General features: G+C 40.1%; 1 protein-coding gene across 1 annotated transcript in view; it reads left to right on the top strand.

The window, feature by feature from the left end:
• The first annotated feature begins 2853 nt into the window (after positions 1-2853).
• Positions 2854-19209, top strand: part of LOC145518944 (uncharacterized) — a 142773-nt gene continuing 126417 nt past the window's right edge. Inside the window, exons 1-3 of the mRNA XM_081524215.1 lie at positions 2854-2992; positions 8935-9064; positions 15185-15286. Of these exons, the coding sequence (XP_081380341.1) occupies positions 2854-2992; positions 8935-9064; positions 15185-15286 (371 nt within the window). The remainder of the gene's footprint in view (positions 2993-8934; positions 9065-15184; positions 15287-19209) is intronic.

The raw sequence follows: 19209 nt of genomic DNA, 5'->3' as shown, positions 1-19209 counted from the left end.
CAGAATCTCTCTGACATAACCTGCAGCAAATTTTTTGCAGCCCTTCCCTGCAAAAAAAATCCTAAGCAGTGTGCAAATCTTCTTTGTCGTACAACAGCCCTGATCACTGAGAGAGACCCCAGCTCTGTTCTGAGTCTCAGGATCTTTATCTGCAGGCAGAGGAAGCAAACACAGTGTCTTACGTCTCCATAAGCTCAGGAATTGCACTGGGAGCATAATGAGGTAGAAACATTTGTTGTTGTTTGGTCTCAGGCTCAGAATTAATCTAGGTCAACATTTAGAAGACCCTGAACCCCGACTCTGTGACACCACCTTTCTCCAGCTGCTCAGACTAGAAACCTAGAATTCATCCTTGATTTTCTTTCCTCAAGTCCATCTCCAATCCATCATCAGCAAATCCTACTGAGTCTTAATAAAGCTGTCCAAGTGCAAACACTTCTCTGCTTCCCAGCGCCCCCCTCCCTCAGCTGGGCCACAGCAGCCCGCCCTCAGGCACCTCTGCGTCCACATGGGCTTTGCTGCTTTTGACCTGTTCCTACAGTCTCCTGTCCCTGCTGCAAATAGCATTTTTGTTTGTTTGGGTTTTTGTTTTTGTTTGTTTACAAATATAAACTAGATAATGACATTCCACTGTTAAAAGAACAGAAACAAAACAAGAACTTCCTCTGACTTCCCATCAGGCTTGGACCAAAATCCTTTTTGGCCAAGAAAGCTCTGGAATCTCAAACTTGGCCGCACGTTGAGATCCACCTGGAAAGGTTCAGAATACTGACTGAGCTGGGTCCGTGGTGTCTGACAGCCTCTGGGCGGTGCCAGGTTCACCCTACTTCTCTACGGTCCCTCCTCCCGGTCCTCTTTCCCTGTCTCTGCACTTCAACCCCAAGTGCCTTCTTGCAGTTTTTTTTTTTTAACCATTTTCAGCTCATTTCTATCTCCAAGCGTGGTTTGCTCTTCCCTCAGATCTTCAGCTAATCTGTTCTTCCACAGATTTCCATCTCTGTTCACATCGTTAACTTTACAAAAATGTTTTCCTTGACAAACCTACTTAACCATCCTTATTTCTTTACCCTGTGTGTTTTCAGCATTTATGGGAAATTGCTGTTTTCTTCCTTTCCTGTTTATGACTGACATTCCTCATGAGAAGAGGTTCCAGGAAGAGGGCCACTCTGTCTTATTTACTAAAATCTCTTAAGCCTGGTATATATTATGCATGCATGCTTAATTGTGTCTGACCCTTTGTGACCCCATGGACTGTAGCCCGCCTGCCTCCTCTGTCCATGGAATTTTTTGGGCAAGAATACTGTCCGAAGTGTCTGGAGTGGGTTGCATTTGCAGGCAGAGTCTTTTACTATTGAGCCACCTGGGAAGCCTTAGTATATATTATGCCTGGTAGTAATTCTCCAATTCCTCCATTTTGAGTGAAGAAAAGGATTAATCAGGATTCTGGGATCAAGAGTTACTACAACTAGGCAATGGTGGCTCGTGGAATTCTTTATTCAGAAGGCTTATACTGTTGTTCTATTTGCAGCCTTAGACCTTCCTTCTGGAAATAGTCAAGGAGATCATTGCTCATATTTGCCTGACTGTGTTGCTTGGTTTTTATGTTCCACTTCCTTCCTGACATACAGACTGTATGGTTGGATTCTGCAGTGAGTTGGATGCTCGCGGATTGGGAGTCTTGGCTCCATTCCCCTCGGTTGAAGGCATGGGATCCACGTCTCCTCTTAGGAGATGCTATGGGGGGGAAGCCTTGCTCTTACGCTGAAGGCATCACCACGCTTTGTCATTATTCACGTGTCCCCTTTTCACCTTTTGACGAAAGAGTCCCCTCCTCGACGCAGTGGGATGCATCTCCAGACAGGGGCCGGAAACTTCCTTGCGTCTGTAGCCCCTGACCTGGGTCTGGGGTACTGATCGCTCACAAAGAGTCTCAGGTTGGCTGCATCCTGGCCCGAAGGCAGACGCTTCCAGTCTCTGTTCCGAGTTGGAACTTGAATGAGAGCCTTCAGGGATGCTTGTCAAGAGAAGCCTGAAGGTTGTACTTGTTATTTGACCACAGAGCAGTGCACTCTGTATTTTACCTTGTTTTTCTAAGGCTGAGATAGAATATGCTAGGAGGCTGAGAGGAACTTGAAGAAACTCTAAAACCAAGATGAAAAATGTATAAAAAGCAGAGAGAGAGGAGAGATTTTCTTTTGGGTTGGTGAAGAGAACCCAATCTGTCTATTTTAAGCAGAAGGGTATTTAATATAGTAAATTAAGTGCTAGTAAGAGCATAGATCAGGCTTCCCTGGTGGCTCAGTGATAAAGAACTTGCCTATCAATGCAGAAGATGCAGGCTTGATCCCTGGGTCAGGAAAATCCCCTGGAGAAGGAAATGGCAACCCACTCCAGTATTTTTCTCTGGAAAACTCCATGGACAGAGGAACCTGGTGGGCTGCAATCCATGGGGTCACAAAGAGTCAGACATGACTGGGCAACTAAACCACCATCTCCACCACAAGAGCATGGGTATGATGACAAAGAAAGCAGGGACAATAATTTTTTTAAAAAATTGAAAGTGGTAAGAAAAAACAGAGATGTACTGAGCATATGTTGGTAACATCCTTTTCTGGTAAGAATGATTCTAAGACACAAAATGTGAATTCAGTGACATATGAACAACAGTGAACAGGAAAACGATCGAGAAAGGAAAAGGAAAACACCAAAGACAGCAGAAGAACACCTTGGCCATGTATCATGTGTAGAAACTCAGCATGAAATGAGGTCTGGCATATAAAGCTCTTAGAACAACTTCTGCACGGAGGGAGCGGTCAGTAAGTACTAGCTCAGACAAACCAAAGACTGTCCATCATGCTGAAGGTGCCGAGTAACAAAATTTATGTTGCAAGTTGCAGGGAGCTCACTGTCAAAAGACATTCTGTTCTTCCACTGTCAAAGCCAGTGACAAGGCAGCTGAGCGTGGAGGTTACCAGAATTCATATTTGGTGCGGTGATTTTGAGTACATCTGAAAGGTGTTAAGGTTGGTTGTGCCTGCCTCAACAGATTCTCTTTGTTTTTCCTCCATTAGATACTTAAAAAATCACAAAAGTAAAATATACACATGATATCACATCAAACAACAGAATGGTATAAAGTTGAGAAATGCACCCAACTTAATTTCCCTAACTCTGTTAACCAATGTTAATGGCACTGCTTATGTCAATCAACACACTTTAAATTCAGATAATATTTGTTTATGTGGGGGAAAAGTTATGAAGTAGAAACTGAAGTAGAATAGCATGCTTTCAAAAGAAGGTCATTTCAGAGGATTATTGGGGGAAATACAAAGACAGTAAGCTTAAATCCTTTATGGAGTTGCGAACAAAAGAATTTGGAGCAACCAAGTTACCTTTTTGATATTTTGTTAGTTAATTCTAAAACTAAATTCTTATTGGTATTATTCTGGAGAAAAAATGCTTATTAGGCAAGACTGTGAGCTCCTTAAGGATTAGTATTATCACAAAACCCGGCAAAGAACCTCACATGTGGTGAACGTTTTCTAAGTGTTAAAATAGGAAAAAGAACATACAACTCTTTAAAAATGTGAGGCCTCTTTTTCATAATACCAACAGAGTTCTCATTTTACCCAATATAATAATCATTTTCTTTACTACAATCATTCAAATAACACATAAAATGTTTATGTTCAATTTATTAATTTGCTTCATTTAATTATGACTATAGCACCATTTAGGAAAAACCCTATGTATTTAGGAGCTTAATATATTTTCTCTTTGTTTTATTTTGTGATGATTGAATAGTTTTTAAAACGTGCTTTGCTAACCTCCAATATTCCTTTTATATGATAGTTTTCATTAGCGTGTAGCTGTTTTTTTATTAGCTGGCTTCCTCCTTCTTGCTCTCTTTTCTTCCCTCCTTGGAGAACCTTACTCCTTGTGTTCATCAGAAAATCAAGGCCCTATATGAGAGGGTTGGGATATAGTTAATGGGATGGGGTATCCACCCCACTCAATATGGAGCATATGACTTAAATAATAACCAAATCCACAGCTCAACCAATTGGCTTTTACTGAGATTCTTGCATATTTATATTTTGGTTTGTGTAAGGAATAGGATCATTGGAAGGACTGATGTTGAAGCTGAAACTCCAATACTTTGGCCACCTAATGCGAAGAGCTGACTCATTTGAAAAGACCCTAATGCTGGGAAAGATTGAAGGTGGGAGGAGAAGGGGATGACAGAGGATGAGATGGTTGGATGGCATCATGGACTTGATGGATATAACTTTGATCAAGCTCCAGGAGTTGGTGATGGACAGGGAGGCCTGGCGTGCTGCAGTCTATGGGGTCGCAAAGAGTCAGACACAACTGAGTGACTGAACTGAAGGAATAGGATTCTCGTGCATCGTTAACTATGGAAAGATTAGGGAAGAAAAACTGGGAAGTGAGAGTTAAAAAATATGTAAGATTGAAATCTCTGGATCTTACTTCTTCTGTTGCTTTCTAAAAGACAGTTGGTCAGTGACAAGAAAGAGCTAAATTATCTTGATCTGAAAAATAGAGCTTCAGTTAAAGAACATTACTTTCTTGTCCTGGAAGAAAATAAAACCATATCTTTAAATACTGTCTTACATGAATGGGTTGAGAGGCTGTAATAAAGATTGGCATATTACTAACACTTCCTTTTTGTATTCATTAAAAAAGTAAAACTGATGGATTGTAGTTATTGTAAAATACTACTAAATATATCATAATATACATTTTTATTGGCTGCTTTCTAGTGAATGCTGCATGACATATAGCATGCTTCTAATTAGATTAATTTATTTAGGGGGAAATGGACCTCATCAGCCAATTTTTCTAATGTTTCCGTGACATTTCTTCTTTCTTTCTTTCTTTTTTTGTTTTTAGTTTTATGAACTAGGAATTTATGGTCAGTGTTTGGTAAATAGCACCATGAATTAACACTTGCAAGAGATGACAGTTAAGTAGTTTATATTATTAATGATGCTAATAATAAATAGTGACTCTGCCTGAGTCAAGTCCTAACGTTGCCACTTATTTAATGTGTGACTTTAGGCAAATTATTTGACTTTTCTTTCCTTTCTGTAAAGTGTCTCTGTTTACACTAAATTGGCAATTAAAATAACAACTTTTTCTGAGGACTGAGTTAACTCCTATACAGCATTTTTAACTCAACACATGTAACACAGGGTTTTTATTTTTCTGTTCAATAGAAGTGATACATACTTTGAGCCAATCCCTTTCCCGAGCAGACATATTCAATCACACCAGAAACTCCTCCCTCCTTGTACCCAAGGGTGGAGTGTATATTCCGGGAACTTGGAGAATAACAGGGCTTTGGAAGGGGCGCTGGGGACAAAAATCTGGCCCTCGGTCTTTGCTCACACCCTTGTCTGCCGAGAAGATCTGTCGTCCCCCTGCGTGGCCTTCCCCATTCAGCTCACTTCTGATCCACGTCCGATATGCCCACTTCCCACTTGGCCCTGGTCACAGAGAAACTGCAGCGCTGTCTCAGCTGTGTCTGCCCAGACTCTCTGTGCCTTGGTTCCTGACCCTGCTGGCCCCCTGGACTCTCCCCAGGGTGTGGACCCCAGGCTTCCTGCATTCTCTGGCTCCACAGAGCTATCTGACAATTTGCATGTGTAGCTAAGATGAACTCTGGGACAAACTTAGAAGCACAGAAACATAAGTGTCTATGAGATTTATCAAATTATCATTCTTAGTGTTTTGATCAAACTCTTCCAAGTTCCATTTTTCTTTTTCCTTTTGAAGGGAGGAAGAGGATTAGAGACAGTAGTTAGAATGTGCAGAGACATTACCAAGGATTCTGGGCTCTCACTCCCACCAAGCTCTGGCCAGGGGACTCCCCTGGACTCTTGATCAGTTGACATTCTGACCATTAAACTAGAGAAGCCAGTGTAAAAAGCAGTGACTCTAAGAAGGGAGTTTGTACAGTCACAGTTTGGTACAGTAACAGTTTGTCAGATGAAAGCGTATTTGCAGAGTGTTGGGAGGGACAGGTCAGTTCTGGTTAGTGACTCACAGAAAGGGGAGAGGATGGAGGAGGAGGTATTTGATTCAGGTCTGGGAAGATACCTGGGCTGTTAAGCCAAAATACATGTTGCAGAGAAAACCTGTTCTTGCCCTTTTGTTCCCAAAGCTTATATTTTTTTCATCCTCCACTTTAATGAATAGAAGAGTGTTTTGTGGAGAGAAGCATGCGACTTTGGAGCCGTCGGGTTCAGTGGTGTCCCTGCGTAGCTGGATGACCTGGGAAAATCTATGGCTGAGTGTCTGTACAATGACCATGACCTCGTCCTTCCGGGCAGAAGGAATCAAGTGCTGAAACATACATGGTGCACCCAAGTTCTAGGCCCAGCTCCTGTAACAACTCAATAAATACTGTCTCTTGCCCCACTTTTGACCCCAGAGGTTTAGTGTAAAATTTATTTAGTATGTACTAGGAACTTGGGCAAAACTCCCTTTAGGAACTATGTTCTGTAAATAAGTATTTATAGTCACGGTCTACTTTCTCCTGGAAGGATCTGTAAAATGCAAGACTTTACTGCCATTGATACCTAACCCCAATTTTTATAATCATAAAATGGAGCAAAATAATGGGTGATATACAGAACCTAAAGTGAGATATTGACTTGATTTATATGTTTTTTAGCTGCTAAATTCTACAGAGAGCTATTTTAGAAGGAAATACATCTGAAAAGCTAACATACAAGATTTTACAAGTGGTTGTATTTAGCAGAAAACATGATGTTTTTCTGCCAGTTGGTCCCTTGAGAATTAGGTCACTGGGTATACTCTGTTCCTCTTGATTGGACTTTGATAACATCTAGTTGGACAGCTCTGTTTCTTTGTTAGATCTTTTTGGTCTTATTATGTAGAAGTTTATCCCAACTCAAGAAGAATAAGGCAGCTACCCTAGAGTGCAGCTGGGAGGCCTCACAAGTTTGAGAAATGGAGAAGGGAACCAAGAACTAGCTTTCTCAGCCAAGTAGGCTAAACTTGAAGGTATAGATTCACAAATGTCCAGATAAAATTTCTTCATTGACATAGAGGAGAATTTCCAGCCTTGGTGCTGCTGGGTGCGGATTTGGGGAGAGGAAAATTAAAAGAAAGAAAACCCAACTTAAATGGAGAGGAAATCAAAATACTAGAATATAAAAAGTCTGGTTTTAATTTGCACTAAGGTAAAGCCCTGTATGAGCTTCCCTGGTAGCTCAGCTGGTAAAGAATCCGCCTGCAATGCAGGAGACCCCGGTTCGATTCCTGGTTCGATCCCTTGCAGAAGGGCATGGCAACCCACTCCACTATTCTTGCCTGGAGAATCCCAATGGACAGAGGAGCCTGGTGGGCTACGGTTCATGGGGTCACAAAGAGTCAGACAAGACTGAGCAACTAAGCACAGCACAAAACCCTTTATAATTATTCTATGCAACCACACACTTGAAGTGTTCGAAATCACAAAATGGCAAAATTTATAAGTGAAAATCATCTTGGATTAGTCCTAAATAGGGATATTCTAATAGAGCAAATAATCCATCTGAAAAAACTACTCATTATTCATGTCTGCACAGCACAGCTGAGTATCAGCAGAAATAGGTATGTTTCAGAAAGAAAACTGTGGGTAGACTGACATTTGACTTAGCTGTTATCTTGAAGAATTCAAATCCATTCTCTTCTGCAGGATTCCTCTGGTCAGCATTAGCCATCCAGCTCCCTCTGTGCTGTCTGACCTGGCTCCTGTCTTGTGCATTTTTGTATGACTGAATTTTTTTGCTTAAACCTGCCACGTTTGGTATTTGGTGGAGGGTATAGGTGCGTCCTGATGGTTTATAAGTTACGAAACCATTTATAAGTACCACTGAGAGTCAGTCCATTCATTTGAGTGTGAATGTTTTTCCACTGGTTTGCCTTTCATTTTGCCAACATCAGTTACTTCAATACTGTTGTAATACTCACTGCTTGCTGAGAGCAGTGGACTCAGGCATCATTTCCTGTGATGGTGTGGATTTCCTTTGGTGTCCTACTCCATCTGCTTCCTCCTCTTCTTTGTCATGGCCTTTTCTCCTTTTATGTTCATATTTGGCCAGTCGTTTCTGGTACTCATAGAGTTTTAACAGAACTTTAGATGTTTAACAGTGATTTTAAAGGCAGTACACCACTTTTGCGCTTAACAATAATTTCATAAAAATGTCACCGTTAGAATTTTTCCTGAAAAAATTTGCAATTGTTAATAAATGGCATTTGGTAAGAAAAACATGTGAACACTGAGACTTGCTCTTGATTGTCAGGAAATGATTTTATCTAGTAGGTGTGTGTTGAGGGCCTACTGGTGATGAGAAAATCTGCTTTCACCCCTCTGCTTCCTCTCACCACACCTACTGTAAGTAGCTTGAGAAGAACCCTCTAAACATATACAGGAAATCAATCGTGCTGCAAGCGTGGCCCCAGATGCTCTAAGAGTCCAGAGCGGAAGGGAATTTCTGTCTGTGTGGGGTAATCATTGGGGAGTCAGCAGATAAGTGGGTTCTTGGAAGACTTGTGATGGGTAAAGATTGAGGATAAGCAATTTACGTAGAAAGAATGACAGGACTCAGTCCACAAAAGCAGCAAATAGGAGATGTTTTTAGAGAATGATACATTGTATCAAAGAAAAAATTATATAGGGGAGTAAAGGGAGGAAGTCCCCAAGTTAAAATAAGACTGTACTGCAGATAGCCTGAAATAAAGTTCACATGGTGTATTTTGTTGTTTGAAATCTGTTCAGATTCAATGTGGAGTGAACGTAAAGCACTAAAATAAAATTTCACAGCAATTCTCACATGAAATACACCCAAACCCCATTAAGCATCAGTACTTAAAGTGCGGTGAGCTGCACATTCTCCATAGACCTGTTGGCGGAATTTCCTGGGCTGGGGAGACGTTCTGTTAGCCAGCGTGTATCATCGTGGTGCTGCGCTGTTCTCCGTGTCTTGGCCAAAGAACGGGAACGTGAGGAGTCCAGACCTTCATCTGGGTGGTTAGAAGGAAATGTCCCATTACAGAGGGAGCAAAGCATCCATCTCTAAGGCTTGTTATCACTCGCCCAATTTGGTCATTGATTACAATTCCCATTTTCTAGTCATGGATTAATTGGCATATATACACTGTGCTGTGCTGTGCTTAGTCGCTCAGTGGTGTCTGACTCTTTGTGACCCCATGGACTGTAGCCCACCAGGCGCCCCTGTCCATGAGGATTCTCCAGGCAAGGATACTGGAGTGAATTGCCATGACCTCCAGGGCATCTTCCCAGCCCAAGAATCAAACCCAGGTCTCATGTATTGCACTGTGAAGTGAAGTCCCTCAGTCGTGTCCGACTCTCTTTGACCCCATGGACTCTAGCCTCAAAGCTCCTCCGTCCATGGGATTTTCCAGGCAAGAATACTGGAGTGGGTTGCCATTTCCTTCTCCAAGAGATCTTCCCAACCCAGGGATTGAACCCATGTGACTCAAGGAAGCCCCATCTATATCAGTAGCTGTAGTAAAATCCCCAATGTCATTTTAGAGAGTCTGCTTCAAGATCTCTCTGACTTGAAATTTTAGCAAATAAATATTATAGCCTTGTTCTTTCCACAGTCTGCAATGAGAGAATGTGAGAGACAGGAGACGAATATGATTTGGTGCCAAAGAAAAGCACTGTTATCTATATTACATACATTAAATACTATCTGTAGTAGTGGCTCCAAGGGTCCTGACTGCCATCAACTCTGAATCCCTCACTAAACCCCATTGTAAAAACAGCATTTTACCTAATGCAAATCCCAGAAAACTCCCAAGCACCATCTTCCAACTGCTATGTATAAAATGGATAACGAATGAGAACCTTGGAGTAGGACACAGCAACCCACTCCAATATTCTTGCCTGGAAAATTCCATGGACAGAGGAGTCTGGTGGGCTACAACCCATGCAGTTGCAAAGAGTTGAAGGTGACTGAGCACGCATACAATGAGAGTCTACTGTAGAGTACAGGGAGCTCTCCTCTGCTCTGTGGTGACCTAAATTGAGAAGGAAACCTAAAAAGAGAGGATATAGGTACATGTATAGGTGACTCACTTTGCTCTACAGCAGAAACTAACACAACTTTGTAAATGTTATGTTACACCAATTAAAAAAATACACCAATTAAAAAAATAGGGATTTTGGAAAGAAACATTAGATTTAGTCATATAATGGAGAACTGTAGCTAGTTTAAATTAGACTAGATTTATATGTCTCAAAAACTTCATAAATAAGATTTGAGTTAATAAAACAGAAACATAAAAATAATACATATACACAACTTTAATTTGAGGATTTCTGATAAAGAGGCCAGAAGAGCAAAAACTTTGGAGCAAAGACTTAGATATCAGCGTTATATCACACTCATTATCCATCATTATCAAATTTATTTTTGTAGTATTATAAAATAATCTTTTTTGTACATAGAATTCTTCAAGGCTCAGTCTGCAATCACCAAGATAGCCTGTACCTTTATGAAATAGTAACTTCTTTTGCTCTGATATGATGATAAAATTAGATTTTTTGTGGTAATTTGGAAAGAACCATCACCTATGCAGCATCATTTAGGAAATGACATGTTTAATCGATTTTAGAAAAGCAAAGCTTGAAAACAAAAAGTGCCTATCAGTTTACTTTTATGGGAAAAATTTAAATTTTCTGAGTAGTTGGGTCAAATCCCAAAATACCATACGACTTTGTAACACAAAAATGAAAAGCATCTATTGTATTCAAACCGTGTGTTCAGGCTAAAAGGTAACGTTAACTGGATTTCCCAAATCCAGCCTGGAAACTTTGATATCCTCTGGACCACGTGGGGCTTAGAAGCCTCTGCCTATGGAGGATCAGACTGTCTTTTATCAGACTGTCTGCCCCTGATCCAGTCATGTTCCTGTTAAGTTCTCTTGTAACCCCTCCTGGTCCAGGGGCAGAAGTTGGCCATTCTTTTCTTTCTCTTTTTTTTTACAGCAATGTGACTCAATCTGTGCCTGAGCTTTTCAGGAATAAATAGATATTATGAACCAAGAAAAGAATAAGAGCAGTGGTGAAGTTGACCAAGCTATTAGAGAATATCTTCCCTATTGAACACCTGCTTCCATCTCATAGGATGTTGGAGGCTGAGCTTTGGGGTCCTCAGACATCCTGAAATATTATTCTGATAATATGAAAAAGATACAGACGAAAGCTCCTGAAACTCAGCGCCTGCAAATTTTCATCTCTTCCTGTTACAAAGCGAAAACCATCACTGTTCTCTGATCTGTGTGCCAGGCATGAACGTTAATTGATGGCGGTTCTTCCTGAATTACATTTGGTCTGTTGGGGAAAACCCATACGTAATCAGTTTAGAAATAGAATGAGTTTAAATGTAATGTCACAGATGGGCAGTGAAACTTTAATTTATGCTTTTATGATCTCCAGCTTGGATTACAGTCATTCTCTGCCTCCAGGTCTCCTGCAGGTGTCCCACTGGACAAAGACAAGACAGCTTGTACAGTATGCGGCCCCAGAGAGTGTAATCATGCAAGCCTGGTCAGTGTATCTGTCTGCTTGGAGAACTGGGTTCTGGCTGCTGCTTAGGGCCGGGTTGATGGGAAGAGGTCCTGGGGATGTGTTTTTAAACACCGCGTGAATCCAAATGAGTTTCAGGTTCCCTATTGTCCAAGCCCAATTTTGTTCAACTGTGAAAACATGGGGTTTTCATTTCTTCAGAAGTGCTATTATAAATCATGATGCCCCATAGCTTTTACAAGCAGTTGTGGAATATATTTTTCCCAGACAGGTTCAGAATATCAGGCCTGTCATTGAATTTAGGTCAAGGCTAAAGTGACTTGCTTAATTCGCTTTTTTTCTTTTCTTTTTTTTTCAACAGTACGGTATTCTTTCTGTGCCTTCCATGTAGATTTGCCATAATTTTTAAAAATTCCTTTAAGATCTTAGCATTGTAATATTTACCATGTTTAAAATAAACACAGTTGAAATCTTGTTTAAAAGTATGATCATATAGAACAAACTTATGGTTACCAGAGGGGAAGGGCTGGGGGACAGGATAATTTGTGATGGACATGTGCACACTGCTGTATTTAAAATGAGTAACCAATAAGAACCTACTGTATAGTAGAGTGAACTCTGCTAAATGGTATATAACAACCTAAATGGGAAAAGACAGAATAGATACATGTATATGTACAATTGAATCACTTTGCTGAATACCTGAGACTAACACAACATTGTTAATCGACTCTGCTCCAATTTAAAATAAATAAATCAATTAAAAAATAAAAAAATAAAAATAAAAAAAATTAAAAGTTAAAAAACAAAGTATGCTCATGTATAGGCATGGTCTGCTCTGCATGATGACACCATCGCCGTGACCCCTGCCACTTCCTTGTTGATGACAGAGAAAAATCAAACATTCTGTATTTTCCTATAATTCTATTGTATAGGATATTTTATAAACATATTCTATCATTTTTCCCAGGTATTATTTTTACCCTGATTTCCCGAGTCATCTTATTTGTGTCAACCTTAATTGAAAGTGAATCATTAAAATGCATTTCCATTTTTTTTTTTTGCTATCTGAAAATGGAAATGGCCATAAGTGCTTTTATTTCTGAATGAAATTGCATAATTAGGTTTCTTTATCTACTGACATTTCCCCATTTCTTTTAAACATATTTCTTCTGCTATCTAGACGCACATTTGTCATATGTATTGAAGTCGGTGTAATTACTCTCCTTTTCAACCTATTGGTCATATTTTGATATGATAGCAGTTTTATGGGAATTGGGCTTCCCTGATAGCTCACTTGGTAAAGAATCCACCTGCAATGCAGGAGAACCCTGGTTCAATTTCTGGGTCGGGAAGATCCTCTGGAGAAGGGATAGGTTACCAACTCCAGTATTCTGGGCTGGAGAATTTCATGGACTGTATGGTCCATGGGGTTGCAAGGAGTTGGATTCGACTGAGTGACTTTCACTTTCACTTTCTTTGTGGGAATTAGATGCCAGGAGTACCTGCTCTAAGGAAAGGATATACTATTAGTGACTAGCTACTAGCTACCTTGATTTGATTCTTCCCGAGCATGGCATATTCCTCAGTGCTATAATTATAGACAGAGGCATTGAGAAACACAAATGAGATTTGATAGTGAAAAATCTGATATTCACAGACAAAGCACTTTTCCTTTTGAGCTTCTTTCCTCATCAAAGGGATAGTTATAGTTCACACCTCACACGGCTTTTGTAAGGAATGAAAGAAATATGAAAGCACTTCAAAACGTATGAGACTATTTGCAAATATTAGTTCTTTTTAATATTGCTCTAGTGGAGGAAAGCTTTTATGGACAAGAAGCAAAGTATTTAGCAGCTAAATTCAGTATTTAATTTTGAAGCACAGAATTTCTTCTATTAACAGCTAAACCTCTCCCTGCTGCTTTTTTGCTGTATATTGTCTACCTCTTTGGGTTTTTTTTTTTTTACTAGTATAAAACAGTGCATATGTGTTATGCATTTGTCTTTTAGTAAATCTATGTTATATTTTAGTAAAAATCAGATAATAAACAAAGGTTTTGAATATGTGCAAAAATATACCAGTAAATATGGAAAGTGAAAATATACTCTAATAAGGCCCTTTTGAATATTTCACTCTGTTTAACTTCACAATAATAAAAATAGTTGTTGTGTTTTCAGCCACAAAATATACTGGTAATTATGTTGGCATTAACACACACTCCATTTCTATATTTTTCTCCAGTGTTTCTTTAGTGTTAACTAAATGTTGGATTGTTCTTTTTCAGTTCATTAAAGAATCATTTCTGAACTTATCTCTCAGCTTTTTCTGGTAAAGGGAACTTGAAGTTCAAATGCCAGTGTGTGCAAATAGTACCAAGTGGTTGGGATGGGGAATCTGATCTCATTCTGCTCTTGGTCCTCTCGTCCCTCCTCTGTTTCTATGAAATTGCCCTCTTTTCTCTGAGACGGGAAGAATTCATATCTGCAGCTTTTCGTAGGGAATCACAAATGAGCTCCTTTAATTCTGTGGACCAAGTCCCTTTGCAGTTACCATAGAGACCCAGATCCAAACAATAGGCCATCTTTTCAACTGTTTTAAGCTCATAGGCTTCTTGGCTTCGTGTTTCATTGTGTTTTCTCCCTGAACTAATCACTACTGAATTTTTTCTTCCTACTTTTGTATTCCATTCTAGCCAAACTTACATATATTAATTCTTTTAAAAAGAAATATTTATAAGTGGGGAGACTTGTCTCAGAAATGAACCAGTAATTTATTCATGTCCATGTAATGCTCACTCTCACGCGTGCTTAGTCACTCAGTCATGTCTGACTCTGTGACCCAAGGACTGTAGCCCACCACTCTCCTGTCTGTGGGGATTCTCCAGGCAAGAATACTGGAGTGCATTGTCATTTCTTCCTCCAGGGGATCTTCCCGAACCAGGGATTGAACCTGGGTCTCCTGCATTGCAGGCAGATTCTTTACCATCTGAGCCACCAGAGAAGCCCCAGTGCTCACTCTACTTGTCAGTAATTCTATGTATTAACCATAAAACAATCTCATAAGGCTTTATCAAGGACCAATTCACTTAGCTTTAAATGTGAATGCAGGACCACTAACAGCACAGTAAGGTCTCCCAATGCCCAGGAGAGCATCCAGTGTCTCCACACAGTTTCCAATGTTCATAAATTAGTTAGTCATTGACCAGCTGATAAACCTTTACTTCCAACTGGTACAAGATGAAAGTAAAGAGAAACTTCTAGAAGAATGCATCTATGCAAATGCATGGTTGGACTTCCTTTTACAGACTGGGTTGAAATAATTACAGGGAATATATAATTAGCAGTAAATGTAGCTCTGGGATGTGTCATTTCACATAGGATGAATTCTTCTCTGCACAACCCTACTGCGATCCCATCCCCTAAGTCAACATTTTCCAACCAACATTTTCTGAACATATGCTATGTGATTGGTACTTTGGTAGAAGCTGGACATAGACATAGGATTCTTGGCTTGAGGAACTCATGAACTACTTATTTGACTAGAATATTTCAGTTGCAAGGATTTTATTGGGGGGGGGTTCTATTTAAATAGTGACAAAAGTGACAAACGTTCACTGTCTTGCAGAGGTGGCAGATCATCGCAGTTAAAATGTGGACTCTCATGTTGCCTTTCGAAATGCCAAACGTCGGAAAGGTGCGTTTAATCTCTCTGAGGTTTGTTTCTTCATCTAGAAATAAATAAATAACAACAGAATCTAACTCATAGATCCTTGTAAGGCTTAAGTGAGTTAGTATTCACACAGCACTTAGAATAGTGCCTGGATTCAAATCATTCAAAACATAATGGCTTCCTTGTCCTCAAGGCCCCGAAAGGATGATTCATAGAGTATTTTTACCCTTATGAGAAACTACATTATGTTTTAAATCATTCACTTAGAATTAAACCATGAAGATGAACAACAAAGTGTTGGTAAGAAAACTGCTTGTTGAATTCAATATAGATAATCAACCTGTACCACTCAAGGCAAAAGAGAGAAATAATGTTCTAAAACAAGGGGTGCTGCAATTTTATTTGGTCCTGAAATATACAGGTATATTCTTTGTCACCCCAATCATCTCCATCAAACATACATAATTGAGATTCTGTTGCCAATTAGCTCAAGTTGTGTGGACTTAGAAAATTCTTCTTGAACCATAGGCTTCGTGTGAACTCTTGCTGAAGTGTATTTGGAAGAGACAATTTTTTCTTTATGGTTGTATTTCAGTTAGAATTCCTGTGCTTATGTTGCATCTGACCTCTTTGAAAACCTTAATTTAAATGAGGAGCAAAGAATTCAGTATTCTCTTGCAAGGTCCATTCTAGCTGCAGCATTCTTCAATTTTGTGTTTCCAAAAGGTGCAGAGTTGCTCTGAATTGTGATTAGTGACAGTGAACTCTTGTTCTCCCAGAATGTGGATGGTAAGGCACAATCTCCTGACATCCTTGTAACAACAAAATTATGCTTCTGTACTTATTCTGATGAACAGAGAGAGTAGAGAAACTCAGTCGTTAGAGATTTCTTGGTTAAATTAATGTTTTAAGCCTATACAGGAAGAATAATTATTGGAAAAAATAATTATTTCTCTGGTCTCTTATCATACCATCTGCATAACCTCAACTTTTCATCCTAGTTTTTCCCTATTAGTTCTGAACCCTTCTTGATTAATGATCCTCTTTTTCAACTTCATCTTCAATTCCTCCCTCCCCACTGGCCTCTTTCCTTTGTCTATAAGACAGAGTAGAAGTTTTCCTTTGGTCATGCTATTTCCTTGGGGAATTAACTTCTGATGTGCCTTTTAAATAAATAAAACTTTTGGAAAGAGAACATTTTTCTACTCTCAAACATTCAGCTTCTGCTATAGCCTCTCCTTTGTTAAACCTCAGCAATCTGCTTTCCACTGTGAGTCCATAACAACACACTTGAAGGTCACATGTGGTTCTATAATGACATAAACAATGGTTCTTTTCCAGTTGCCATCCTTCTTGATAAGCCCCTGACATTGAAATCAATGCCCCTTATCCCTTTTGCAGAAAACTGTTACCCTACCTTTCCTGAAACAGAATTTGATAGTCTTCTTTCTATCGCTGACTGCTTTATCTGTGACTATTAATTTTCCTCCTTCTGTTATTCCAAAAATTCCACCCTGAGCCATCTTTTCTATTTCTGATGCCTTCTCTTGGGTCTTCTCGCCACTCTCCTAACTTTAATCATTTCCGGTTGAAGGTAAGAGGAGAAGAGGGTAATGGGGGATGAGATGGTTGGATGGCATCACTGACGCAATGGACATGAATTTGAGCAAACCCTGGGAGACAGTAGAGGACAGAGGAGTCTGGCATGATACAGCCCGTGGGGTAAAGTGTCAGATGTGACTTAGTGACTGAACAAATCTCTCTCCTGAATTCTACACCCTATGCTTTTGTTTTAGAGAATTTTTTTCATTAAAAATGTCTTTATCATCTTGATTACTTATTCAAGTAAATTGTCCAAAAGAGGAGATGGTAATGGAAAGTCACAGTACTATTATGAAGCCACTTGCTTGTCTATACTTGAGTACTCCACCAAATGGGCTGTTTAAAAGGGGAAATAAATCCTCAGTTCTTATGGCATCAAGAAAACTGAAGTTTTGAGTTAAGCTTTCACCATCAAAGTGGCTATCAGAGAAAGCTGGTGGCCTTGGCCACGGCCAGGAAGCTGCCACTTCCTTCCGGCTTCAAAACCAAGTCACATCTGCCCAAATCAGGGAGTTGTCCAGGAGGACACCCGTTTGTTGACTCCACCTGACACGTAAATGAATCAGGGTTTATTCTCTGTGGGTAACTCAGCCCTTCCTGGTCATAGTAGAATTTGGGAGGCAACCCAGAGGAGCCCCAGTTTTCTAGAGATTTGCTTTTTATCTTCCCAATAGAGCGATTACTCTATTTCCCCTTTACCTGTGTGAATCACCGTAGTAAATGCAGAAACTCCTGCTTTTTTCTTGGTGAGTCTAGTGATGTGTGGACCCTCAAGTGACCAGACCCCACCTGCTAGTGCAGAGGGACCATATTCATTTTCTCCACTGAGAGCATCCGTCCCTTGGGTACCGTTTAAGGTACCATGCAGGCTAACCTGCTGTAATGAAGAAAGCCCCAAACAGAGTGGCTCAAACAAGATGATTATTTCCCTTTCAAATGAGTTGGCCAGTGATTTTAGGCACAGAAGTACCTTTGCGTAATAAGATTATCAGTCTTGTTCTGTCTTGTTGCTCTGTAATTACCTCAGGGTCTCATCTGCATAGTGAACACTGGCTCATCTGCATCACACATGTGGATTCTAGCCCACACACGTGTGGGAACAAAGAAAGGGAAGTTCTAGCATTTTCCTCATTAAAGGATTTGACCTTGAAGTTGCATGCATCCTTTTGCTTGCCTCCCATGAGCTAGAACTATGGCACAAAACTCTATATAGAAGCAGTAGAAAGCTGGAGCTTGTTTAACTAGGAAGATATTCGCTGAACAAATATTCAGGGTGTTCTCTTATTAACATGCAAAAGGAGATCATTGGTGGTGGGAAAGTTATCAGTCTATGCTATGGTACTAAAACCTCTAAAAATCAAGATACCAAAGTTTCAGGGATGGGAGGCAAAAATATTCTGAGAGGGATACTAGGTATACCAGTGAGAGATGCTACTTTCCTCTTCAGTTCCAGGCCTGTGTATTTTGTCTGTGGCACCTGACATCAAATATCAGATGATGAAATGAGGCATATATCACATCCTGAAGGACAGTTTCCCAACCACACCAAAATTGGTGCCCCTGGAAGGATGAATCTTTCCTACTGTCCATCACGGCTCCCCTGGTGGTCCTGAAATGCTACATCAGTCTGCATAGTTGTAATGCATTGCTTTAGGAAACCAAGGTCAAAAGTTTTCTTCCCCTTCACCTGGCAGAGTGCATACGTGCATGCTAAGTCACTTCAGTCCTGTCCAACTCTTTGTGACGCTATGAACTGTCGCCTGCCAGGCTTTTCTGTCCATGGGATTCTCCGGGCAAGAATACTGGAGTGGGTTGCCATGCCCTCCTCCAGGGGATCTTCCCAACACAGGGATCCAATCTGTGTCTCTTAGGTCTCCTACATTGGCAGGCAGGCTCTTTACCACTAGCGCTACCTGGGAAGCCCATCTGACATTGTACTTCTCATAAGATTCTTTGAAGGAGAGGAGACAGTAGAACACGTGTAGAAATGGTGAGAATTTTTCTGCTCACGCCGGCTTACTCTTATCCACAGATAATAGCACTTTTCAAGAATAGAGGTAACACTTCATCTCACTAATGTATTTCTTGGTGTTTGATAAAGGGACTCTTAGAGGGCAGAGTTAATAGATGGCTAAGTGGCCACTCATTAAAAAATCTAGCAGAATTATTAATATTTATTCTCCCTATTCTTGTTATTCTTTTTACATTACTCAGAAAAAAAAGTGCTGGCCTCTTAAGTTCACCCTCCTGGGCCATGACTGAATCCAGATTTCAACCAACTGATCAAGTCGACAATTAGAACTTCAGCAGGTGCTTGATGAGCTAAACCAATCCTGAGATTTGGT

Source organism: Giraffa tippelskirchi, chromosome 8 (assembly GCF_054371585.1).
Source record: "Giraffa tippelskirchi isolate mGirTip1 chromosome 8, T2T-mGirTip1v1.2.pri, whole genome shotgun sequence".
Classification (NCBI taxonomy): domain Eukaryota; kingdom Metazoa; phylum Chordata; class Mammalia; order Artiodactyla; family Giraffidae; genus Giraffa; species Giraffa tippelskirchi.
Note: the sequence above shows the minus strand (reverse complement) of the source record. Positions and strands in the feature narration are given on the sequence as shown.